The following is a 26,822-nucleotide window of genomic DNA, read 5'->3' on the forward strand; positions in this document are numbered from 1 at the left end:
CATTTTTCTGACAACCTGTCTCAAAGGCCCATTGCTGGTGAGAGCTGAATAGGCAACACAAATCTACCGAAGTAACTGGCAAATGTCTCACTTGCCACATGACCTATCTACCCAATACAGGAGTTCCCTAATTGCGGGGACTTGGTGATCCAAACAATTAGTGGTTGAAGATCACTCAAGTTAAAAGTGTGTACTTTTCTGGATACAAACCATAGGAGGGTAACTGGTTCCAGGTGTTTTAACATATCTGAAATGTTAAAGGCACCATAAACAAATGTAAATGTACTCCATGGTTTAATTAATTGAGTTAAGTAAATAAATGTAAATATATGAATAAGAGACAAAAAAAGTCATACATAAAGAAGTGGGGTTTTGTGATTTTATTTTTGAAAATTAATTTAATTTTGTTTTTGTTAAAACTAAAAACGCTAAAGGATCAGTTATACGGAAATCCAGTATCCAGAAAGCTCTAAATTATAAGTCCATCTCCCATAGGATCCATTATTTCCTTTTTCTCTGTAATAATAAAACAGTATCTTGAAATAGGGACCAACTAAAGCATAAGTAATCCTTACTGGAGGAAAAACAATCCTATGTTTTTTTGTTTTTTTTTTAAATGTTTATATTTTAAAGTATGAAGACCAAAAGACCCCTTATCTGGAAACCCCCAGGTCCTGAGCATTCTGGATAACAGGTCCCATACCTATTAATGACAAGGGTAATGTCCATGCCCTCCAGGTGGCCTTATTTAGAACAATTTTAAAGCTGTTGGACAAATGAGCAACAATCCAAAAATAAGTTTGAAGCTGAAAAAGACAATATTTATAGTTTCTGCTGAGGAAACAGCCTAGTCGAGAAAGCCAGCGTCACAGGTCATTCCCAGAGAATCCAAGGTCTCTTCTTCCAAACATATTGGTGCAAAGATTTACAAAACACAGCTGCTACCTCTTTTCTGCATTCATTTGCAGTTCAGAGGTGCTGACCACTCATATATGTACCATTTTATTTTGTCACCTTTTACTTTTTATATATCTTTTAATTATGATAGTCTAGCATATGGCATAAAAAAATCCAGCACATAAAATGATAATTTTATTTAAAAAGGCAGTGGTAGGATTAGTTCTTTACTTTGCCATAAGAGCAAAAAACATGATAATCTTGTTATTTTCTGCATCAACCATGACTTCGAGAAATATTAAATTGTAAGGATGGCAACTATTGGTCAAGTACATCCCTTGCTATCCTATCAGAATGATTAATGGAGCCACCTTTTTCACAGAATGTCAGGCTCTGCCTTTTTAACAACTGACCTTTCATAGAATACTACTGAACTCATAATTTCACTTTTGTTCAGTTTCTTATTAGTGGAGTTAAAATTAATACTTATGGGAATGATGGTTCAGGTGATACACAGTAAATCACAGAACACATCAGCCATCGGAGAGGATTACCCAAGGAATTCTACCTACATTTGTCTATTTCTAGGGGGTGCCTCTTCTTTTAACTAAAAAATTCAGTCCGATAAGACAAATTATGCTAAAATTCCTAAACCTTAAACCGCTGATAATTCCCTTCATTTCCTTTGGTAACATATCTAGGTTTATTATAATGTACATACATGAAAAAAAAAAAGTTAATGCATAGCCCAGACAACCTATATTTAACCAGCTATAGAAAAAGTTATTTATTGAAAAGGTGGAACTCTTTTTTTTTTGTTTTGCCCTTAAGCTCTTGTCTCTCTTGTTCTGTCTTTTTCCTCTGGAGTGTCTGTGTTCTGACTTTCTTCCTAACTCTTGTATGTCATTTTCTTCCTCATTAGGTCTTTATTTGGCCTTAGTTTATGTATTTTTCTTTGTTAGTTTATTTCCCCTTTCTAAAAAGGTTATGAGCCTTTGGCCTGCAAAATCTGAACAACTGCAAAACTGAAGAAGCTGTCGGGATATCAAATAATGAGTGATTGATCACTTAGAGCCTTCCCAGATATAGCGATATAATTAAAAAAACTGACAACTGTACATATCCATTGTTATTAATGGGACGCAAACATAAAAACGAAGGTTTCTTTTTGAGCATGAGGAAATTGGGCACATTTTTGTGAAGTGATAGTAGTTTGGGACAAACTGATTTATTACCTTTATAAAAAGGTATAATTACTATACAGGTATGGGATCAGTTATCCAGAAACCCGTTATCCAAAAAGCTCTGAATTACAGAATGGCCGTCTCCCATAGATTTAATTTTTTCCAAATAATCCAAATTTATAATATATATCTGCCTCATTGAGTTTCCCTAATTAACCCAGGACCACTGAGCAGACACAACTGGGAGAGATTGAATTGACGCGCAACTGAACATGCGACTAAAGCACTGCGTATCTTGACAGCGCTATATAAATAAATAATGATGATGACTACACTGCAGAGATGCCGCCATTATCTAAATCAGAAGCCGGCTCCTTAGAAGAACACCACTCCACAGCGCAACTCAACTACTTCACGATCCGCTGAAAGCAGACAGGCGACAATCTCCTGAGAGAGACAAACAAAGCTAATACAGGTATGGGATCCGTTATCCGGAAACCCGCTATCCAGAATGTTCCGAATTACGGAAAGGCTATCTCCCATTGTAATCAAATAATCCAAATTTTTAAAAATGATTTTCTTTTTCCTTGTAATAATAAAACAGTAGCTTGTACTTGATCCCAACTAAAATATATTTAATCCTTATTGGAAGCAAACCCATTTTATTGGGTTTATTTAATGTTTACATGATTTTCTAGTAGTTCCAAATTAACGGAAAGAACCATTTTCAGGAAAACCCCAGGTCCCGAGCATTCTGGATAATAGGTCCCATACCTGTACAACTATTAAGGCTCCCTCCTCACTACCGCTTGGTAAGTGCAAACGGCCCGCAGGGCCATTTCCTAAACTCCAGTGATACATCACTATCTGAAGTCTTGGGGGCAAATTCACTATGATTCGTAGTTGCGCCAGGCATATTTTCGGCAGCGCTACGCAAATTCACTAAAATCCGAAGTTGTGCTCAGGGGAAGCGTAAGGTTGCGAAGTTGCGCTAGCGTTAATTCGCCAGGCAAAGCGAAGTTACGCTAGCGATGCTTAATGTGCATACCGCGCCAAATTGAAGTTACAATGGAGGTATATGAAGCAGCACTACACAAACCTGAGAAACCTTCAAAACAGCAAATAAAATTTTTATTTTGCCTACACATGTGCCCACTGTATAGTTAAGGTGCCATGAGTTAGGAAATGTAGGGGGGAGACCTGGGAAGGAGGATAGCCCCAAAAAAAATTTCGATATTTTTCAGCCTATCACCCATAAAAAAAGAAAAAACGCCAGCGTAAAAGGTAGCGTTCAGAAAAATGTGCAAGTCAGTGAATTTGCGTAGTTACGTCCGTTGCGCAAATTCGCCGGGCGTAAGGGTGAGAAGTAACACTAGTGAATTTACGCCAGCGTCCATTAGTGAATCGGCGAATTAACGAAAATGTGCTACGCTAGCAAATTAACGCTAGAGTTAGGCGCTTCGTCCTTAGTGAATTTGCCCCTTTGTATTTCAGAGCCACAACACATGCAAAAAGAATACTTATTTGCCTGCAGTCAAGCGACAACTATGTGAGTGGTTCTAAATACGCACATACCATTTGTATAAGACGTACTACACCATATATTGTTTCTTTTTTTTAGGCATTTGGGGAAACATCATTTTAGCAGATAGTAGCTTACACTTGATCTCAACTAAGATATAATTAATCCTTATTGGAAGCAAAACCAGCCTATTGGGTTTATTTAATGTTTAAAGGATTTCCTAGCAGACTTAAAAGACCAGTAACATAAAAAAAACTTAAAATAACTTTATGATTGCGCTCCTCTTCAGAAACTGCGACAGGGCGACGATCCATCATGTGGTGCTCGAGTAATCAAGTGCCACATGATGGATTGTCGCCTTGTTGCCGTTTCTGAAGAGGAGCGCAAGAGGAGAATTATTACTTTATTTCTTAATAAAGACTTTGCGAATTTTAAGATAAAAGTGTCTTGGTGTTTTTTTAAGAAATTAAGGTTTTTTTTTTAAAAAAAAAAAATATGTTACTGGTCCTTTGAGTTATTAAGATTAAAATTACGGAAAGATCTGTTATCAGGAAAACCCCAGGACTCGAACATTCTGGATAACAGGTCCCATACCTGTATTCACTTTAAGAAGTATGATCAAAACTAATGGGCAGATTTTCCCATTTATCAACACTTTACCTTTGCCAATTTGTCAGAAAGCATTTGATTGATTGAGTAGTCAAAAATAATTCTATTCTAAGGGGTGTTAGAGCTCAGAAGCAGTGTCACTGCTTGCTAACACCCGTAAAGACAAAGTTTAGCAAGGCAAACAAATAAATACAATTATGGCACTTTAAAAAAGTTTTATTAATGACAGAGAACTGCACAAACTAAATGCATATCAAAACTGAAATATAAATATTTTTAAAAATGAATAAATTAAGGAGGGTCCAGGTCAAAAATGGCATGGACAAACTGTGCAGTGATCCACAAAAATGAGTGACCATTACAGATTGTGTGCTTCTAGTAAAGGTCAACAAAACAGTCTACAACCACCAAAAACGACTCCAAAGTAAGGTGAGGAATCTCAAATCTAAAAATGAAACCCTTACCTCCTAGTTACAGTATACAAGTTGCATCTGGCCAATTTAGTAGAAGCAAATTATTGTGTGTGTGTGTGTGTGTGTGTGTGTGTGTGTATATATATATTATGCTACACTTAGCTCAGGTTACATAAGAGGTTTATTTCAAAAACTAAATACAAAAAATACACCACTCTTCTGAGCATTTAAAAAATATATAAATTAAAAAAATATATATAAATATAAAAATATATATATAGTACAGGTATGGGACCTATTATCCAGAATGTGCAAGCCTGGGGTTTTCCAGATAATGGATCTTTCCGTAATTTCGATCTTCATATCTTAAGTCTACTAAAGTCTAAACATTAAAAAAAACCAAGACTTGTTTTATCTGCAATAAGGATTAATTATCCTTAGTTGGGATCTAGTACAAGCCACTGTTTTATTATTACAGAGAAAACAAATTAGATAGATAGATAGATAGACCGGTATATGATCCCTTATCCGGAAACCTGATATACAGAAAGCTCTGAATTACGGAATGGTTGTCTCCCATAGACTCCATTTTATCCAAATAATTCAAATTTTTAAAAATGATTTCCTTTTTCTCTGTAATAATAAAACAATATCTTGTACTTAACCCCAACTACGATATAATTAATCCTTATTGGAAGCAAAACCAGCCTATTGGGCTTATGTTTAAATGAATTTCTAGTAAACTTAAGTTATGAAGACCCAAATTACGGAAAGATCTGTTATCCGGAAAACCCCAGGTCCCGAGCTTTCTGGATAACAGGTCCCATACCTGTATATATATATATATATAGTAGACTGTTACTGGTTAAATAAAACTTGAAGGTTTTACATGTTCCTGTGTTAACTTAAATAATTTGTGGGGAAATAAATACAATGCATGAACTGATACTGCATTTAGTGTTTGTTAAAAATGCCCTCTTAACATGGGTAGAAACTTTTGAATAGGTCCGCTAACCAGGCATCTGTCGAAAATCACTGTTGTTTGAAGCAAGTATTTTTCATTTCTGACAGAATAATACATTTGCATTCCGTCTTTTTAAAACCTCTTTTTTTGTGTGTGTCTCAGGACTTTTGAGGCCTACAGGCAATCATCTCACGTCAGAACTACAACCATAATGATTATTCCTTTAAAAGAGTATTAATATAACTGTTCCATATTCATTTTTTAAGAGTTATTTCATTTTCTTTTAAGATAGATTCCTTTTTTACTGTCACCAGACTGACAGAAGCAGCTCCTTGAAAAATATACCCCTGAATAAATGGTTAAAATATATCATTTAATTTGAATGTATAATAATGTAACCAGCTTTAATATTTTTTATTATATGAAATACGGCAAGCCACCCAAAAGGAAAAAGTCCTTGACCAAAATACCAGAGGATATTAAACTGAGAAATGATCTACTGATGCAAATCATTAAATCTATTTGCATTTGCTTACTGAACCCTATCAAAGAAATTAAAATACATACAGTAGGAATAAGAACTGGATGTACACGGGTAAAAGGAGACATCTTGGAGGATCTGAGATCTATGTCATTAATTTTCTTACTTCTTCTCATTAACAAGTTAAATGTTTTCACTGCTTGAAAAGTTTTAATAAATAGGGCAAAATACAGATCTGACAAAGGTTTTAGAAAGTGTAAAAACGGTATACTTATGTGTGTAAAAGGCAAAAATGAATGCAACAAAAGACTTAAAAGGAGAGCCAATCACTTTTCCCTTTCTGTATCTATACGTCTTGTTTTTGTTGTAGGGTGTTCCCTTTAACATTTTATTTCAAGTTTCACACAATAAAGAAGCAGTCAAATGCGGGAACCATTTTGATATTCATCTCATATAGGTTAATGCTTAGTACTTTACAACAAAATGAGAAAAGAGAAGGTGGTTAGTAGAGAAAGCCTGTGAAGGCCTAATAGACACGCAAATTGGAATGTGATATCAAGCAAAAGCATTAGGATGTTCTAGTAAAAAAAAGATAAAATGACAAAAAAAGAGAAGGAAAAAACTGGAAAGAGAAATGGAATAGCCAAGTGCAATTGTCTATGGAAGTGTTTAAGATGTTTATATTTTGATTTCAGCTGTGATGAAGTGGAAGAGAGTCATTTAGGAGTCTGGGTGAAGAGAGTCCTCGATATTCCTAGACATAGAGATATAGGACATAGGGGCAGATTTATTAAGGGTCCAAGTGAAAATCAGGATTTTCGATTTTGAATTTTTTTATTGGAATTTGGCTAGGGAATAGTTAAAATTAGATTCAAGTTTTTTTTAAAAAAAAAATTAGAATTTCGAAATTTATCATGTACTGGCCCTTTAAGAATTCGAGTTTGACTATTTGCCCCCTTAAACCTGCTGAATTGCTGTTTTAGCCTATGGGGGACGTCCTGGAATCAATCTGGAGTTCTTTGCAGCCTTCCTGAAAAATCAAATTTGATTCGAACTCAAATCAAGTTTGCGGGTCAATCCCATTCACCAGAATTTGAAAAGTTCAATTTATTATGAAAAATTTCCATTAGTTCATTTTTTTATGGGAGTTTTACAAACTCCCATGAACTCGAAATTTGACCCTTGATAAATCTGCCCCATTGTGTTTTGGGTTGCAAACTCCCTACTACTGTTGTGTTCCTTTCTTTAAAATTGTTACTTGCTGTACTTGTGTAGCCAAATACTCATATCTCATCCCAGCCCCTCCTAAAAAAGAAAATATGCAAATTAAGAAAACAAAAAGTAAATAAGCACTAAAACCTCCTGCATACAAATATTGTAGATAAACTATATTAACTAATCCATAAAAATACCCCCTGGTAAGGGAGAAACAAAAATGAAATCTTGTTGCTCTGTTATGTGCATGTAAAAAAACATGTTTTCTCATCTAAAAAAGCCCTAATGCGTATAACAAAATACCCGTCCCATCCCAACACAAGCTTGCCGGTACCACATACGTTGTGAACAGCCTGGCACCTTCCTATTGTGATGTTCAGGTACCAAATTGGCACATTCATGAAGTTGGAAAGGGGAAGAATTTCTAAAAAAGAAACCGCCAGCCCACAGACCTTGGCAGAGTTTAGCAATCTTTAAATTTTAACGAACAGTAGCAGAATAAAAAACTGTCAAAATTTCAGGAATATGTATGGGTATGGGACCTGCTATCCAGAATGGTTGGGACCTGGGGCTTTCCAGATAATGGATCTATTTGTAATTTGGATCTCCATACTGTACCTTAAGTCTACTGGAAATTCATGTAAACATTAAATTTACCCAATAGTCTGGTTCTGCTTGTAATAAGGATTAATTATATCTTTGTTGGGATCAAGTACAAGCTACTGTTTGTTTACTACAGAAAAAAAGGAAATTATTTGTAAAAATTTGGATTGTTTGGATAAAATGCAATCTACGGGAGGAGGCCTTTCCTTAAATCGGAGCTTTCTGAAAAATGGGTTTCCGGATAACTGATCCCATACCTGTATATAATATATACCTGCAACATACAGTATATTGAATTCTTATGTGAACTTCTGAATCCGTAGAAACCACCATATATGACACAATAAAAGGACACAATAAAACCCTTTAAAAATTATTGTACCCAATTTGCAAATGTTTATGCTAATAACTGTATTTTAGTTACATATTAAACATTAGCCTTTGTTGGTGGGTATGTAGAATTTTGTTTTGCATTCAATAACAATGTTATCATAGGCATAATTGTAGTAAAAATGGCTTGTATGAGTCCAACTATGGCTCTTGGGATTTTTTTCCTCTTTGGGCTGAAAACATCCCCAAAACATGTTTTGTAAACAATAAAACATGTTCCAGTGTCACCAGATGTATTTTTGAAAAGGAAGCTGGAACAAGCTGAATATGTGCTTCACTGGCTGGAGGGCTTAACAGCATTTCATTTGAAAACGATAAAGAGGGGCTCCCTTGTGTCCCAAACAAAAGATATTCTCTGAGAGAAAGCACTAAATGCTTCACCTGCTCTAGCCAATGAGAGTAACTATGACTACGTGGTGGCACCAACCAGCATAGAGTACATGGTGCTCTTTTTCCCTTTATTTTACATTTTATTTTATAAATTTACTGATACAATAAAATGTGTCATGAAGATTCACCCATTTAACTAAAAGGCAACCTAAGTATACAAAAACAACAACCAGACAAAACAAAAAGAAAAGTGAATCAGAATTTCTGATTCACAAATCAATGGCATATCAAAATCATGACTCTGTATCAAATTGAAATCAAAGTATAAAATTAGTAAGCATTTCTAATCACTGAGAATGAATGGAAATCATTGTGAACTGCAGGGCAAACACAATCTGAAATCTTATATCTATTTATTGATTTGCATTCTGTGAAGTGTGGTTCAGCTAATATTCTATTTTATATTTCATGTGGGGGTGGCTGACCATTTAAAAGTACTTTCCAAAAAAACATTTCCCCCTGTGACTTTTTCTGAATTTTTTTATTTTGTAGTTCACACCGTTTTTACAGAAAACCCATAATTTGCATAGCCCTTTTTATTACGGATTTACAGTTTCTACAAGGTTTTTTTTTTCCTGTCCCCTGGAAAACATAAAATCGGGGGGTTGACTGTATATATAAATGCATCAAATGAATATCAGTAAGTGGACTGTGGGCTGTACTCTAACCCAGCCATTAACATTTCAGTAGACAGAAATGTAGAAAAATGTAGAGTATGTATTGTTCTAAATTCATAATCAGTCCATGGGACAACTGATGAGGACAAGCATAGTGTAATCTGAAGACACTAGAGCCATATACAATGATCATGGTAAGTGTTATTGGCTTTGAGAACATGGAATGGAGGCTATGTACTGGTTATCTGCAATGGAAATAAGATAGACCTGTGATTAGTGATGGGCGAATTTGCGCTGTTTCGTTTCGCCGAAAAATTCGCAAATTTCGCGCGAAATTCGCAAAACGGCGTCTCGTTTTTGATGCCGGCGCCCATTTTTGTTGCGAATTTTCGCCGGCGTTTCGTGAATTTATTCGCTGGCGGCAAAACGCGCAAATTCGCGCCTGGCGAATAAATTCGCCCATCACTACCTGTGATAGCTGACATCATGAAGAATTTCATGGATTGGAAAATTCCATGAATTAGAAAGTTCAACATGGCATGGAGGATCCATTGTGTATGGATAGGTGCATTACTCTAACCATGTTTAAGTGCACCAGAAAACCACATCTAAACACAGTTAGAAATGTGAAGCTCTCCTTACCTTGCTTCAGGAACAGCATCTTCCTGTAGCTTTATCTCATGTACGCCTTTTTCACATGCAGATATTTGAATTTTCCCAAGAGCACAATTCACTAGGGCCTCCTCCATTTTGCAGCTGTTTTTTAGAGCCATCTGTTAAATACATAAATGAGGGATATTTTAACCACGACTAAGACTACTTATTTAACTAAAGTGTTGCTTGTTTTAATCTGCAAGGTATCATTCACTTCTTAATGGCGTACTAAGAAGCTGGAAAATAAGTTGACCCAAACTAGAGAGCCTTGATTTATAGACTATTAGGGGCTTATTTTTCAAAGGTTGAGTTTTAGAGCTTTGTGGGCTCTTTTAGACCTCGAATGAACTCACAACTCGAATGGCTTCTAATTTAAAAGAAAACTCGAATGGAAAAAACTCAAATTACTTAATTGGAGGTGAGGAACCCAAAAACTCAAATGGAAAAAACTCAAATTACTTAATTGGAGGTGAGGAACCCAAAAACTCAAATGGAAAAAACTCAAATTACTTAATTGGAGGTGAGGAACCCAAAAACTCTAATTTATTAAGTTTTTGATGGGGGGAAAAAACTTGAAAACACTCTAATTTATTCGAGTTTTCGAACAAAACCCACCAGAAAATGACAAAGGTTACAATATCTTCAAATGGTTCAACAAATTTCTGCCATTGACTTTTACATGAGTGTGTGTTTTTGGATTCAATCTATTTCCAGGTTCGGGGTATATTAAATCTCGAAAAATTTGAGGGTTCTTTTTTTAAAAAAAAAACTTGAAAACTTCAAGGGTTTTTTTTTAACCCATAAAATAGATTTTTGGCTAAAAAATAGCTTTGAAAACTCAGCCTTTGATAAATACCCCCTTAATTTAGTTAGTAGTTTTTACTCAGATATGGACTCAACCTTCAAAGTTAAGAAACATATTCCTCTTTGGAAATGCTGTAAGGCGGGACATAAGGGAATAAAACAGATTGGCCTGCAAGTTTGTTTTGGCCGCAAATACCAAATTAAGTCTGCATGTATTTAAAGGACAAAGACTATCATAAATATTAAGTTATTGGTCAGGCATACCCAGTGTGTGCGCTGTACAATTTATTTTCTGTATAACCGTTTGCTTTATTTTGATATGGTAAATAAAGAGTAAATTTCAAAATTACCCATAATGCTCCTCACTAACACCAAGACCATAAGTATGCACAGTGTTCCTAAAATAAAATGAAGAATGCACAATAGGTGCACTCAAGAGTTATACATTATCAACACAAACAGGAGCTGAGACATAATTACCCTAAGAACTGATGAAAATTTTGATCATACAGTTTATTGTGGCCATATCAATGACACCACAAAAGAAAGCATGGCACCTTTGTTGGGTCTTTTAGAAAGTAATCAGATGCAACCATAGGCTAAATAAAGGTAAAAAAAATAAAGGTAGTGATTAGGTATTACAAGGGGTACTTAAAACTTGTAATATGTTTCCTTGTCCTTTAATGCACGCCTTGCTCAGAACTGAGTTTTAAACAGATGATTTTTAAAATACTTGTTCAAAGACCAGAAATGTAAATAAATTATGTTTTCTGATTATATCACAGTAGCATCTGCTTTCTCACAGGGCCAGGTCTTCTATAATTTAGCCTCCCCCCACAATATCAGGCACGTTGTAAAGACTGGTGAATATATCTAGCATACAGAAACTTCAATATTTTGGGTAAGAGACTGGAGATTGAGCACTTCAGGCATGCTTGATGTGATGTTTTGCTGAACCAAATAAAATACATATGCTTTGCCTTTTACAGATAGCAAAGGTTATAAAGGGTAATAGACAAGGTTTGCTGTGATGAAAAGCATCCCACTAAGACTCGCACTCTTCCAGTTCTACTTAAGATGCTCATGGCCTTCCTGGAAGTATTGTTCTCATCAACTGCATATATAATGCATACATACATCATCTTTATATTCAACAAATGTAAACACAAAGCTTTACAAAGGAGTGTGACTATCCTTCCAGGCTTGTTTCTACAACAACTCCATATATAATCACATAACAAGCCACAGTCATAACTGGATTTCACAGCAATTACCATACATGCAACATCTGAACCGCTTACATGAATAAACAGTTGTGTGGCATACCCATAAGGATTTCATTCACACTTTCCAACTACAAAGCTGGTGTGCTATGTCCAGTACCTAATGGCATGAACATAATCTGATTCTTGCCAAGATGACTGGTCTGGATCAAGCGCGTGCTTTTAAAAGATCATAGCTTATAAATTTCTACTGATTTTTACCTGCAGCTAGAAACTGTTCCTATAAATTGACTTCAGAATAGGAATTGATTTGTCATGCCAAATTAAGGCTAATTTGCAAAACAGGATGCATTTTGATTTATCCTTTTTTGTAGTTCGTTGCCACGAGAAATTTGGATTACAGCATAATTATGCAGACATCGACTGTTTTAGGGGGTAATCAAAATCTGAATTTTTCTGATGTTCTAAATAAAAAAAAAAGTCTGACCAAATTAGAATTTTTTAATTTACCTTTGTTTATCATTAAAAAAATGGATCGGGAAAAAACCCGTTTTCAAGTTGTCACAGGAAAACCACAATTTATTTGGATTGCTGCACCAAAAAAAAAAAATCAGAATTTTTCAGATTTGACGCCAGAAAAGTCTGAATTTTTCATGAAAGCAACAGCAAAACCCAAAATGTTTGGATTATCATATGAAACCCAGCGCACACCATAATATCTTCAAACTGCAAATGGGACCTCTACCTTTGACTTCTACAAAACCTTGTAGGTTGTATTTTCGGATTCTCACTTTTTGCGTCCTCTGGGTATAATAAATCTCGAAAAATTTTAGTTTTTTTTCCCCACTCAAAATTCAGATTCAGTCGAGTTTTTAGCATTCGGATTTTAATAAATAACCCCATTAGTATATGCTTCTGTAAGAATATATCTAAGAACTAAAAGAACACAAGCACATTAAGCATTTATTTAAATATATGAATATAAAATACATATGGATAGAAAACATACAATATCAGCTTGAACTTTGCTTTTTGACAGGTTGGAAAAAAAGTAAAACCTGTAGAAATCTATTACAAGTTAAATTTCCATGAGGGTAACCAGCAGGGGCCCTGTATAGTACACTTATTCTTGTACAATGCAAATCAGATGTACTATATATGCAAATCAAGTAACACTGCACTCAATTAAGTATAAGGAACTTTCATGTCTTTCAGAGCCTTAATCCTAAATAAGAGAACACAGAATCAAAATGCAGACCCGAATTGTCTCCTAATTGACTAAATCTGCATTGTGGAATTTGATTTAATGAAATCTTTAAACAATTCCGTCAAGTTCAACCCAGCAATTAATGGTATAACTGGCCTACATTCAGAGGTAGAAAGAGCTGTTAATAAAGCATGCAAAATAATGAATGTTCGATATTCCAAGCTCATAAATAAAGAATAAATGACTTAAGATTAATGTGCAGAAGCAGAAAACACTCTGGTCCCATTGTTCCCCCCACCCAAAATAAATAAAAATGAGAAAATGTATTGGAGTTTGGACTCAAAATAAATGAAAATATAAATGTAAGCTGTTTTGATTATGCATTATATGTCAAAAAATCATTATGAAAGTGGAAAATAATTCCACTGTAAAACAGCAAGATGGGATAATGGTGCAAAGTAGAAGAATTTTAACTTTTTAGCACAGGAACAATTCTCTGTAGAAGGGTGGTACAGGTATGGGACCTGTTATCCAGAATGCTCAGGACCTGGGGCTTTCTGGTTCTATTATTAACAAGGATTAATTATATCTTAGTTTGAACAACTACAAGGTTTTGTTTTATTATTACAGAGAAAAGGCAAATCAGTTTTAAGAATTTGCATTATTTGGATAAAATGGAGTCTATGGGAGATGGTCCTTCTGTAATTTGGAATTTTCTGAACAAAAGTTTTCCAGATAACGGATCCCATACCTGTTTTTCAAATCCAACATCCAAGATTACTGTTTAGCTGCAATGAAAATTATAGTTGATCATAGGACACACAAAAGAAACCTATGAACCCAATGAGCTAGCAGTAGGGTAGATTTCAGTAAAAACCCTAGATTTTTTTTGGGGATCAAAATAATTAATTATTCAATATTTATTATATCCCGAAGCTGGAGATAGCTTGAATCTGAAAATACACCTGTCTAAAACCTGTTTTTGTCATGTATAAGTCAATGACAGAGGTCCCTTGAACCATCTGAAGATGTTTGTAGCCTTCATGATCTTCGGGGGGGGGTTTCGGTGGGTTTCGCTCAAAAACTTGATTAATTTGAGTGATTATAGTTTTTTTTTTCAGTGAAAACTCAATAAACTCAATAAATTTGAGTACTCATGTTTTTCACTGATTACGAGTTTTTCCATTCAAGTTTTTTCATAATTAAGAAAACATTTGAGTTGTGGGGCACATTTACTAAGGGTCGAATTTTGAAGTGAAAAAAACTTAAAAATTCGACCACTGAATTGTAGTAGTTCGATATTCGAAGTCGAAAGTTTTTTTGATCAAATATGGGAATATTCAATCGAAGTAAAATTGTTCGATCGATCTATTAAATCCTTTGATTTGAATGATTTGAATGATTTAATTGAAAAACTTTGACTTCTAAAAACTTAGCCAAATATTGGCTATAGGTTCTAGGAGGTCCCCATAGGCTAACATAACAATTCGGCAGGTTTAAGATGGCAAAGTGTTGAAGTCAAAGTTTTTTAAAGAGACAGTACCTCGATTTTCGAATGGTCGGATATTCAAAGTTTTTCAATTCAAATCGAAGTCGAATTTGGCCTATTTGATGGTCGAAATACCTAAAAAAATTACTTCGAAATTTGACGTTTTTGATTTCGAAAATTCACTCTTAGTAAATGGGCCCGTTGATGTATAACAAAACCTCACAAACTTGACCTTTGATAATTAGTTATTGCTACATTTTTATTACTCATATTTTTATTCAGGCCTCTACTATTCATATTCCAGTCAATTTTTCAAATCAACGCATGGTTGCTAGGGTAATTTGGACCCTAGCAACCAGATTTCTGAAATTGCACACCTCAAAGCTACTGTTTGAGGTTGCAAACCTCACACCTAGTTTCCTCCACAGGCAATTTTGTTTAATACATGCGTGTGATTTTCTAGTAATCTTGAGTTCTATGCAAAATTCACAAATAACATCTCAGGGCCAATTTACTAACATTCATATTTTTTCCTCTGGATCAAACTTTTTTAGCGCTAAAAAAATAATTACTAATTACTCTAAACCACAAAGTAACATATTTATTAAGTGTAAAAAACAACAAAAAGCTCTAATACTAAACTTCATCTAAAAGCTAGTGAGGTCACGTAGAAGACAATGGTTGCTCTCCTACACAAATTGTAAAATCTTTCTTTATTACGCTTCTGCGCCCGTTAGTAAATCAGCGAAGCACCGAAATGATGTGACCCTGGCGAATTTTCGCTAACGTTAGTCACTTTGCCCTTTAGTAAATCTGCCCCTGGGTCTCAGCTTTCTTGACTATGTGATTCTTTAGACTTATTATTCAATGTGATGTTTGTTCCTTGGTTTCTAGCAGTTCTGCTAACCCCAGAATGTCCTTTTGGACCTGTATATAATGCCTTCCTGGACCCAGTTCTTGGACACCAAAGGAATTATGTTCTAGCCGGAAAAGTAGTGTGAATTGGCAACACAACTGGTTTATCTCCAGGTCCATCAACACATGCATTAAATACCATTTTGTATTTAATCCCTGTAAGTAATAGTTGTATTTAAAGTTGTAAAAGTACAACTTTTAAATAAATGTACATTATTTAGAGAGCAGTATTAACTTTACCAAGTGATACAGTCATCTAAGTTCTAATTCATTTTTTGCATCAGCAGTCAGTGGCTACACTGCCCATTTGGATGAGCACACACAACACAACAGTTTATGCCTTTTTGAGCACACAACAGTATTTGGTTTTAACTTTAGTTTTACATTATTAGCCTAACAAATGCAATATTTATTCACATTGAAAGAGGTGTCAGCTCTGTATGACTGAATTTGTTAAAATAAAATCTCACAGCAGAAAGCATATCTGAATCAATCAAGAATGTTTACTCAATTACACTTTTATATTCTACTTTATAAAATATCTGAATAACAGTATGTAACATTATATAGGTTAGCATTACATATAACTAATGATTAAAACATAGGAGAGGAAAATTGTGCCAAACAACTGCAGAAATACGAGTATTAACTTTACAAGAAATCTTTCAGATACTTGTTCACTAGAATGTGTCTCCTTCACAAATCCCGGCTGAACAAGTAACTGGAGCCTTGTATGGAATAACATTACCATCACTCGGAGATGGATTTGAAATCTCACTAAAAAGATATAGACATGGAGTACATAAATAAATTCAATTCAATGAATACTAGCCATTTCTGATTTCCCCAAACTTCTGTGGAATGAACTACAGCCTTATATCTTGCTGGATACACTCTGGATTTCCCCAGCGGAGGATTCCTCCAGCAACAGAAGGAGCCTCGTTGGCCATTGCTCATTATATTCATTATTGCAGACACTGCCTCCTTGCTTGGAAATGATACACAGTAAACCAAGGTACCATTAAAAAGAAGCTACACTGACAGTTGTATCGTATTCGGAAGTTCTTGGTTCAGATGTGTTACTAAGTCGCCATGGTTCATCAACTTTACATTATTTTTTGCTGTTCATTCTTTTTTTTTTTTTTTTCTTGTTTTGGCTTTATTTGCCTGTCCCCCAAGCACATCAATATTTCTGTTAGTAACACATCAGGACTTCTTATGACTATGCAAATATGGGCGAAGCCATTAAAAGATGTTGAGTGCTTTACTGGTGCATAATTTGGCGACACTACTGAAATATTCTCCACAAGTTGTATTCAGTTATACCACTGCAAACCTCAATTGAATTTTACCAGCAATTTTGTACAATGAAAAAAAAAAAACCTTCACCTGCTACATTAAGGGGCCCATTTACTTGGGTAAATCGAGTGAAGTAATAGAGGGAAAAAACTTCGAATTTCAAATGGTTTTTGTTGGCTACTTCGAACATCAAATGCGCTACTTAGACCTTCGACTACAACTTAGAATCGAACGTTTCGAACTAAAAATCGTTCGACTAGTCGACCATTCGATAGTCAAAGTACTGTCTCTTTAAGAAAAAACTTTGACCCCCTAGTTCGCCACCTAAAAGCTACCGAAGTCAATGTTAGCCTATGGGGAAGGTCCCCATAGGCTTTCTAAGCTTTTCTTGGTCGAACAAAAATTGTTCGATCGATTGATTAAATCTATCGATTGAACGAATATTGCTAAATCCTTCGACTTCGATATTCGAAGTCGAAGGATTTAACTTCGATGGTCGAATATCGAGGGTTAATTAACCCTCGATATTCGACCCTATGTAAATCTGCCCCTAAGAGGGTTATTTATCAAAGGTCAAGTTTGGGAGTTTTTTCTACCTCGAATAAACTCACAACTGGAATGTTTGCTTATTTATGAAAAAAAAACAAATGTCAACAGCTTAATTTAACGCAATCGGGGGGAAAACCCTATTACCCTGAATTTATTGATTTATAATCTAAAAATCCTTGACTACCTTGAATTTATTGAGCGCCAACTACCGTAAAAATCCCAAAAATTATGAAGGAAAAAAAAAAGCATCTTCAAATAGTAAGGGACCTCTGCCACTGACATTACACTAACTCGACAGGTTTTAGCTGGAGTATTTTTAGAGTAAACAGATGTGGGGCATAATAAATCTCGAAAAATGTGAGGTTTTTTTTCTATCCTGCAAAATTCGAGTTTTTTTCTGAATCTACCCTGGAAAAACTTGAATTTTTCAGGAAAACACAACTCGACTTTTAATAAATAACCCCCTAAATAAAAGCGAAAATATAAAATGCAGCAAAAGTCATGCAATCTGCTTCAACTAGATAAAAAATGTAGAGCATAAGAAACGGCACAATTTCTTTTTGCATAATTCCTAAAAGGATGTGTTTTAATACACCAATCAGTTTAAGCGTAGATTCCACCTAAGCAATTCAATTTCTCCTTTAACAATGACAAATCCAAGATGTTGTATTGTTCATAGCATTAATATTCATCAGCTAAATAGGGATACATACAAAAAGGGACTGCTTAGACATAGGTAAACCAAAGTGTGAATACAGCATATATAAATTCATATCTCATTAGACTGTTAAATGCTATGTATAAAATTGGAACACCACTGTTTGCCAACAGAATTAAGTCCTTCTTGTCATTAATAACGAATGAGTATCAAAAGGTTTTCATTGTGGAAGATTTATTAGGGTGGGAATTTCAAAATGATTTATGGCTTAATGTTTTATAGAGAAGAGCCTCATTTTCCAGGCATGCTCCTGTGACTTTGAAAAAGCATATGCCTCAGTGGCATTGTGCTCCAATAAAGGGCTAAGGTTCTCTAAATTATGCACACAACCTATAGACACACCGTTATTAATATATTGATGCTCAGCTAAACTTATTAATCAGATGGTTCAAAAGCAACCAATAAAATCTGCTTCAGAATTGCTGCCCTACGTCCTAAATTATGATCGCAGAATAGGCCGTCTATCATCAGTTTGACAACTTAAATATAAAGTGGAAAAAAAAATACTCTTAACTCCCTGGTAGCAAATTTGCTCAGCCTTGCTCAGTGCGGCCAGGAGGATACTCTGTGTTGTTTATATCGTCGGAATGGGCTGCATAAAAATCAATATAAAGTTTAATGACAATGACTGACACAAGTAAATAAAATAATTTTAGTATACAATTTTAATGCATTTTCAGTTAGGCTAATGAAACTGCAAGAGATAAAAAAGCCAGTAAAGGCTTAAGTAAGTTCTAAACCGTTTTCTTAATGAATCACACAGTGTACATGACCTGCGGGAATTCCGGCTAGTAATAAACAAGAGAAAACTTTTTTATTTCCCTTTAGGACTTCATTGCCCTTTAAACTTTCAAGCGGTGGATAGCTGGAGCTAAAAATTATGAAAAAAATTCTAGTTTTAAGATATGAATAGTACAGGTATGGGACCTGTTATCCAGAATGCTCAGGACTGATGGGCGAATCTGACCTATTTTGCTTTGCTAACAATTAGTGAAAAATCTGCCAAAATGCATTTTAGTCTATGGGCAACGAAAAACTTTTTGACGTGCAACAAATTTTTTTGATCCATTAGAGTCTATGGGCGTCATCTTTGTGGCGAAATTTGGCGAATAATTTTGCTTATCAATACTCGGGACCTGGGTTTTTTCCGGATAATGGATCATTCCATAATCTGGATCTGCATACCTTAAGTCTACTAGAAAAACATGTACAAATTAAATAAACCCAATAGGCCGGTTTTGCTTCCAATAAGGATTAAGGATATCTTAGTTTGGATCAACTACAAGGTACTGTTTTATTATTACAGAGAAAAAGGAATAATTAAAAAAAAAATCGGATTATTTAAATAAAATGTAGTCTATGGGAGACAGCCTGTCTGTAAATTAAAACTTATTGGATAAAGGGTTTCCATATAAGGGATCCCATACCTGTACAGGATGACAGTATAGGATTATCCAGAAACCATGGGGCAGATTTATTAAGGGTCGGAGTGAATTAGAGGGAATTTTCTAAGTAAAAAAATGTGAAATTCGAAGTAATTTTTAAATTAATCATTTGAACAAACAATTTTACTTCAATCGTTCGATGGCCAAATTTGGTAAAAAATCCTTTGACTACGATATTCAAAGTATTTTAATTTGATGGTCGAATTTCAAAGTATTTTTTACTTCGAAATTCGACCCTTGATAAATCTGCCCCCAAGTATCCAATTCCAAAATACAGAAACGCCCTTTTTTCATCTTTTTTGCATCCTATTTTACAATTTTTAAAGACTCATTTAATAATAATAATGCAATTGCATCTCGTATATAAATTTATATCAGTGTAATGCTGCCTGCACAATTTTCAGGTCGACGGGTGGCATTGTGGTCACTCCACTATATAATTGTGTACATTTTCTAACAGAAACATGAGGATTATAATTCAAGCAGCTCTACGTTTTTTGTTTAATGTTGATAATATTCCATTAAACTCTCAAGGAAACTTTTCAGTGTGTTCAGGTTGATGTCCTACAGGTCATTTTGACCTCCACTCCCATCAGGAGGAAATCAGTGAAGATCAAACCTTCCTCTTAATGTGTAACTTCCCATATAAATCTAAAGGAAACCTGGTGTAGCAGCATGAGATTAACCTCTGTCATGAGTAGAGGTCCATTTGTTATGTGTTCTTTAACTCATGAGACCTCTGTAGACAATTTTGTTTTCAGTTTACTGAGGTTATGGTACTTTTATACCATTAAAGTGCCAGAAAGTAAAACCCTAACAATATTCATCCTGCAATTCTTGGAAGCAAGTCTGCCCCAGAATAGTTTTCCCATTGATAAAATTTCCATAGTTAATCACAATCTAAGGGATCTTAGCCTATGGGTTAAGGCCAAAAAGAAGTCATTCTACTCTACTTGAACATCATTTTCAATTGTATACAGGGCATTTTTATTCATATCATATTATCACATCAGTTGAACCCTACAGTATTTTAACCAAAACTACCTACTGAGCCACAGGGATAAAGGACTATATTTGACGAAAACCGGGTGCTACGCCTGTATATTCATTGATCACAAACTGGGTATTCTTTCAGTTTATTTTTTTAGAAATTGTAAGAAATATATATCGGAATAGGTTCTACTGCACAGACAAATAAAATGACCTAGATATCCATTTTTACTAAGAATACTGGATAGAGCCAGAGGTACTCTATTAAGGAAGGCTTACCTAAAAACAGATATATAACAGGGATCTCCACTGGCCAAATCAGAAACAACTATAGAATATTTACATAACTTTATCAACACATCTTGATCATATTTATCTCTCAGGTATTAAGAGTGTCCTTGCTTTACTCAGTCGAAAAACAAGGAAAGCAGTGGTTTTCAAAATCCATTCTTCATTTTAATAACCCTTTATGCTCTATACAATACAAGGATCTCCAAACTGAAGGCTTTGCAGCTGCTGTCCAACTTTAATCTTCAGCTCCATCAGACAAACTAAGAAGGATACTGGGAGTTGCAGTACAGCAATAGCTGAAACATTATGGAAATATAAGTATAGCACTTGCTGGTATGTAACACATTGGAGATTAGGAGCAAAGTATAGTGCAGTTACAATATACTTTGTGCAGATTATTATATTACAACCGCGCATTGCTGTAACGAATCTATATCCAGGCACTGGCCCTTTCCTTGTGTTTATTTTTATTTTTTTATGACACTTCATATCCTAGAGGTGTCCTTTGAAAAATAAATCACATTATCACAGAATCTGTAGGGTGCCTTTTTTTGCCACTTATCAAAATAACTGTGAAAAAGCATTCTCAGGGTATTTTACCGGGACACATTATGAGAATGCTGTGTCTCTGGGCAGTTACAGCTAGTTTTAACGTGGCTCACAGATACATAAAGTATAAACAGCAAAAGTAATATATTGTTACCGTAAACTTAAATAAATATTTATAGGTTTAGTACCTTGAAAAGCAGAAACAAAACTACAGTCTACATTTTGGAGCCAAATATTGAAAGTATCATAATGATTATAATAAAATCCACCCAAATGAATTGTTTAGAAAGTACATCCCCATGAGAATAATTTAGACTAAACACTGCTACAATAAAATGTAATGTATTATATACTTTTTTTTATCTTAAAAATAGTACATTTACACTTCTTAAAATTTATTGCATTTAAATCAGATTATTTTAGTATTTTGAAATTGTTTTAAAAACTATCACTATTTTTCACCAAATATATATATATATATATAGAACCGAAGTTTAAACACAAATGAATCATAATTCTGATGAATGAGCATTTATGCAATGAAACCCTTAATACGAAAACTGACCTTGTTTATCTATAGAGTTTGATTCAATAAGATGTGCAAAGCTATCTATAGGGGCTGATTTACTATGATAGGTGCTAAATGACTTTTACTTTCATCTTCTAGCTGGTAGAAGTGCCGATTGGCTGCTATAAACAACTGTACTTGTGGAATTTAGCATTTGTGTTAGTAAATTAGTACATAGTAAATAAGTCCCATGGACATAATTTTATCCAAAAAATACAAATTTTTAAAGATGATCCCCTTTTTCTCTGTAATAATAAAACAGTATCTTGTACTTGATCCCAACTAAGATATAACTAATGTTTTCATTATTTTCTAGTAAATTTAAGATACAAATTATGGGAAGATCAGTTCTCTAGAAAACCCCAGGTCCATTCTGGAGCATTCTGGATAACCCATACCTGTATTATATATATATGGGCACAGGTTATTTTTCGAAAACTAGTAATTATGTAATTTTTTTTTCTTGTAAAAGTAAAATAAAAATCAGCTACTAATCACATGGGATCTGTTATCCGGAAACATGTTATCTAGAAAGCTCAGAATTACAGAAAGTTTGTCTACCATAGACTCCACTTTATATTTCCTTTTTCTTTGTAATAATAAAACAGTACCTTGTACTTGATCCCAACTAAGATATAATTAATCTGTATTGGAAGCTAAACCAGCCTGTTGGCTTTATTTAGGTGGTTAATCCAAATGGAAAAAAACTGGAAAAATAGTTTTTTTTACTATAAAATCCATTTTTTTATATTAAGTCCGTATTGAAGTCCGAATCCGAAAATCCAGCATCTTAGACCTTGTGTATTGGTTGTATATACTGTAAGTCAATGGGAAAGGTCCCTATCCTATTTGGAAGTTGTTGTGGTCTGCGCTCGAATTAGCCTGATCCTACAAAAATCTGACTTTTCAGGCAAAAATCCCCAAAAAATCGGGCTTTTCCTAATATGATTCGGGAAAAAACACTAAAAAAAATTTACGATTCTGGTATTTGTTAGATTTTATTGTGTTTGTACCCGATCCGATGAAATTGTGCTGTATAAATAATAAATACGTTGACAAAGTGGATTCTAGTTTGGTTTGACTTTTTTATTTAAAAAAAAAAAAAATTGGATTTTGATAAATAACCCCTCTTAATGTTTACATGATTTTCTAGTAGAATTAAAGGAGAAGGAAAGGCTTTGTGCACTTGTGGGTGCCAAATGTAAGGCACCCCCAAGTGATTGTATTGACATAACTGAAACACCGGGCCGGGGTTATACCAGTGAGCACCACGGAGCGATCCTCTTCCGTCTTCCTCTTTCCTTTGTGCGGCTGCACAAGCGCAGTAGAACAAAAGGCCGTACTTTAACTAAATGCATTTGCCCTGGGAAATTTGAAGAAAGAAGAAGCCAGAAGAGGATCGCTCCGTGGTGTTCACTGGTATAACCCTGGGCTGGTGCAGTTTTCTGCTGATAGGAGCACCGGTCCGGGGTTTCAGGTAAGTCAATACAATCACTTGGGGCCCCTAATATTTGGCACCCCCAAGTGCACAAAGACTTTCCTTCTCTTTAAAGGTATGAAGAGCCAAATTACGGAAAGAGACATTATCTAGAAAACCCCATTTCCTGAGCATTCTGGATAACAGGTTCCATACCTGTACCATGCAATGGCTCCTCTTGAAAATTAACTTTCATATAGTAGAGAAAGCCCAAAGCTCTGGTTTCTCGCCACTAACCAAAATACATATTTGTAGGTAAACTCTCTTATAATGAAATAGGTCACTGCCCGCAGTAGGCTCTGGTAAGGACAGAGGTTGCAATGCTGAAGGCAAGGAGTTGGTGGGGTTGAAATTACCGGACACTGTTGGACAGAAAAAGGATTCAGTACTGGGGGGTGAGGGCCTAAATATGTATTGGTCCCAGACACATTATCAAACTGCCACAACAGCAAATAAAAAGAATACAAACCTATTAAAAAATATTCAGCAACACATAATGGAGAGCACTCACAGAAACAGATGGTTTGAAACACCGTACTTGTAATGTACAAGAAATAATTGCAGCACAGGGCATATTTGAGAACAAACGTGTTATTAACTGAAGCTCTGAACTATTTGGTATTTGTCATGAAACAGGAATAAGAACACTATTTTGACACATGGAACATAAGAGCTAGAAATAAGCAATGCTTTATCAAGAATAATCACAGAACTGGAATTTTAGTATCACATGCACGTACAGTAGTATGTCCTATTCAGCTCCTGTTTCTATTTATAATAATTATGTGGAAGTCAAAGCGTATTGTCCTGTACTTGTTTGTACTTTTAAAATAATGTATAATATAATAAGGGAATGGAAATAGTAAATTGGGGACAAGTGGATGACAATATTCAAAGAATAAGACTAGTTTATTCAAAGATATCGGGTGGCATTTCAAGGATGGTGGAGCCCAAAGCTGTTGGTGGATGCTAGTCACAGATTGTGAGATGCAATGTAGAGTGGTACTAATGTCATATTGTACTCCTATAACACTATGCCGTAGTTCCTTCTGGAGGCTATCATCTCGCCATAAATGCATCACATACTCCTAAAATTGCTATCCCACAGTCCCTTCCCAGAGACACCATCTCTCCCTACTATACCACAGTCACAGTCCTTTCCCAGAGACTAGTATCCACTGTTACTATAGGCACCATCTCTCCCTACTTTACCTGCTATACCACAGCCACAGTCCCTTCCCAGAGACTATTATCCCACTGTTACTATAGGCACCATCTCTCCCTACTATACCTGCTATCCCACAGTCACACTCCCTTCCCAGAGACTATTATCCACTGTTACTATAGGCACCATCTCTCCCTACTATACCTGCTATCCCACAGTCACAGTCCCTTCCCAGAGACTATTATCCCACTGTTACTATAGACACCATCTCTCCCTACTATACCTGCTATCCCACAGTCACACTCCCTTCCCAGAGACAATTATCCCACTGTTACTATAGGCACCATCTCTCCCTACTATACCTGCTATCCCACAGTCACAGTCCCTTCCCAGAGACTATTATCCCACTGTTACTATAGACACCATCTCTCCCTACTATACCTGCTATCCCACAGTCACACTCCCTTCCCAGAGACAATTATCCCACTGTTACTATAGACACCATCTCTCCCTACTATACCTGCTATCCCACAGTCACACTCCCTTCTCAGAGACTATTATCCCACTGTTGCTATAGGCACCACCTCTCCCTACTATACCTGCTATCCCACAGTCACACTCCCTTCTCAGAGACTATTATCCCACTGTTACTATAGGCACCACCTCTCCCTACTATACCTGCTATCCCACAGTCACACTCCCTTCTCAGAGACTATTATCCACTGTTACTATAGACACCATCTCTCCCTACTATACCTGCTATCCCACAGTCACACTCCCTTCTCAGAGACTATTATCCACTGCTACAATAGGCACCATATCTCCCTACTATCTTAAAGCCTACAGCCTCAGTCAGATTCCAATACCTGTACAAGTGAACATCACAAGTGAAAAACATGGAAAATCCGAGGAATAGGGCTAGTGGTTGGTTGGGCCAGCTTTAGGTCCCATGTGGCTGCATGTTCCGTCCTTCTCATTATTACTTGATATAGGCTTTTCTGCAGCAATAGTATCAATAACAGAAATACTATACAATACAAAGTAATATACAAAGAGCAACAGCCAAATTGTGTTGCCTTCAAGGGCAATGTGCCACTACCTTCTGTGGATCAGTTTTTATTCACCTGGATAAAGTTCCATGGATTACTTGGAGAAGCAAGCAAGGTTTAAACTTGCACTTCCGATATACAGTAAATTAATGGGGAGCGATCCACATGGCCCTTAAGATCAACACAATTTTACATCTTTACAAAGGTCTGCATATATTACAATTTTTTTATTTACCTATAACTCCTATTCATAAAGTCAATGAAAAAGCTAAAGTTAAAGTTGCTGCATGAAAAACAATACTTTATTTTCTGATGACTTTTGAACAAATGTCTTTTTAAACTATGAAGCCTGCTAGATCAGTAAGAAATGTCTATTATTTATAGTACGGTACACCATAGAGGCATCAAATCTACTCAAGTATGTATCACATCTATTAATATTGTCGGTGATACTTACTGTATATTCTCATGGCTTATTTATGGATATTTCACAAATACTCGCATGACAATACAACCACTGTTTCTAGGTCCCTGACCAATAATAACAATTTAAAGTAATAATGCCCTTATCTGCTGCCAGTACCTCACTCTTCACCTTCACTAGCTATTCCATTCAACAGACTTTTGCATCAATTTGTTTTACAAATTACCATCTCAAAACCTGACAACTGATATTTCCATCTTCTCAAGGCAATCCATAAAAAACTGTATTTTAAGTCAACACAGAAAACACAGTGGAGAAAAAAAAAATCAAACTGAGATTTTGATTTGTATACCCTCTGCATTTTAACCTCTCCATAAACTATAAATTGTAACGCCTGAAAGATCTCAGGGTATATGATCAAGGGCACCGAATTAGATCTTAGAAAAATATTAACACGGCGATGTCCATTGAATGATTAAACACATTTGGTGAATAAAAGTAACACAGGGATTGATTTACCAAGGTTTCATCTGGGAATTATAATCAGTTCATAAAGGATTCCCAGACATTTGAACTTTATTGAAATTTGGAAACAAATTGATCCAATTGTTAAAACTATAAATATCAATATTGATCAATATTTGTCAAATCTTTTCTTGCAGGTGGACCAATGTGTTCTTTATCGATCTGATGCAATCATGTTCGTTATTTGAAATCATAA

General features: G+C 35.2%; 1 protein-coding gene across 2 annotated transcripts in view; it reads right to left on the bottom strand.

Annotated features, from left to right (window-relative positions):
• The window catches only part of mgmt.L (O-6-methylguanine-DNA methyltransferase L homeolog), a 291,396-nt gene that overhangs the window by 241,299 nt on the left and 23,275 nt on the right, over positions 1 to 26,822 (bottom strand). For both annotated transcript variants that reach the window (NM_001368113.1, XM_041568329.1), the window contains one exon: positions 9,928 to 10,058. In NM_001368113.1, coding sequence (NP_001355042.1) covers positions 9,928 to 10,058 — 131 coding nt within the window. The remainder of the gene's footprint in view (positions 1 to 9,927; positions 10,059 to 26,822) is intronic.

The sequence above is a fragment of the Xenopus laevis genome, chromosome 7L (assembly GCF_017654675.1).
Source record: "Xenopus laevis strain J_2021 chromosome 7L, Xenopus_laevis_v10.1, whole genome shotgun sequence".
Classification (NCBI taxonomy): domain Eukaryota; kingdom Metazoa; phylum Chordata; class Amphibia; order Anura; family Pipidae; genus Xenopus; species Xenopus laevis.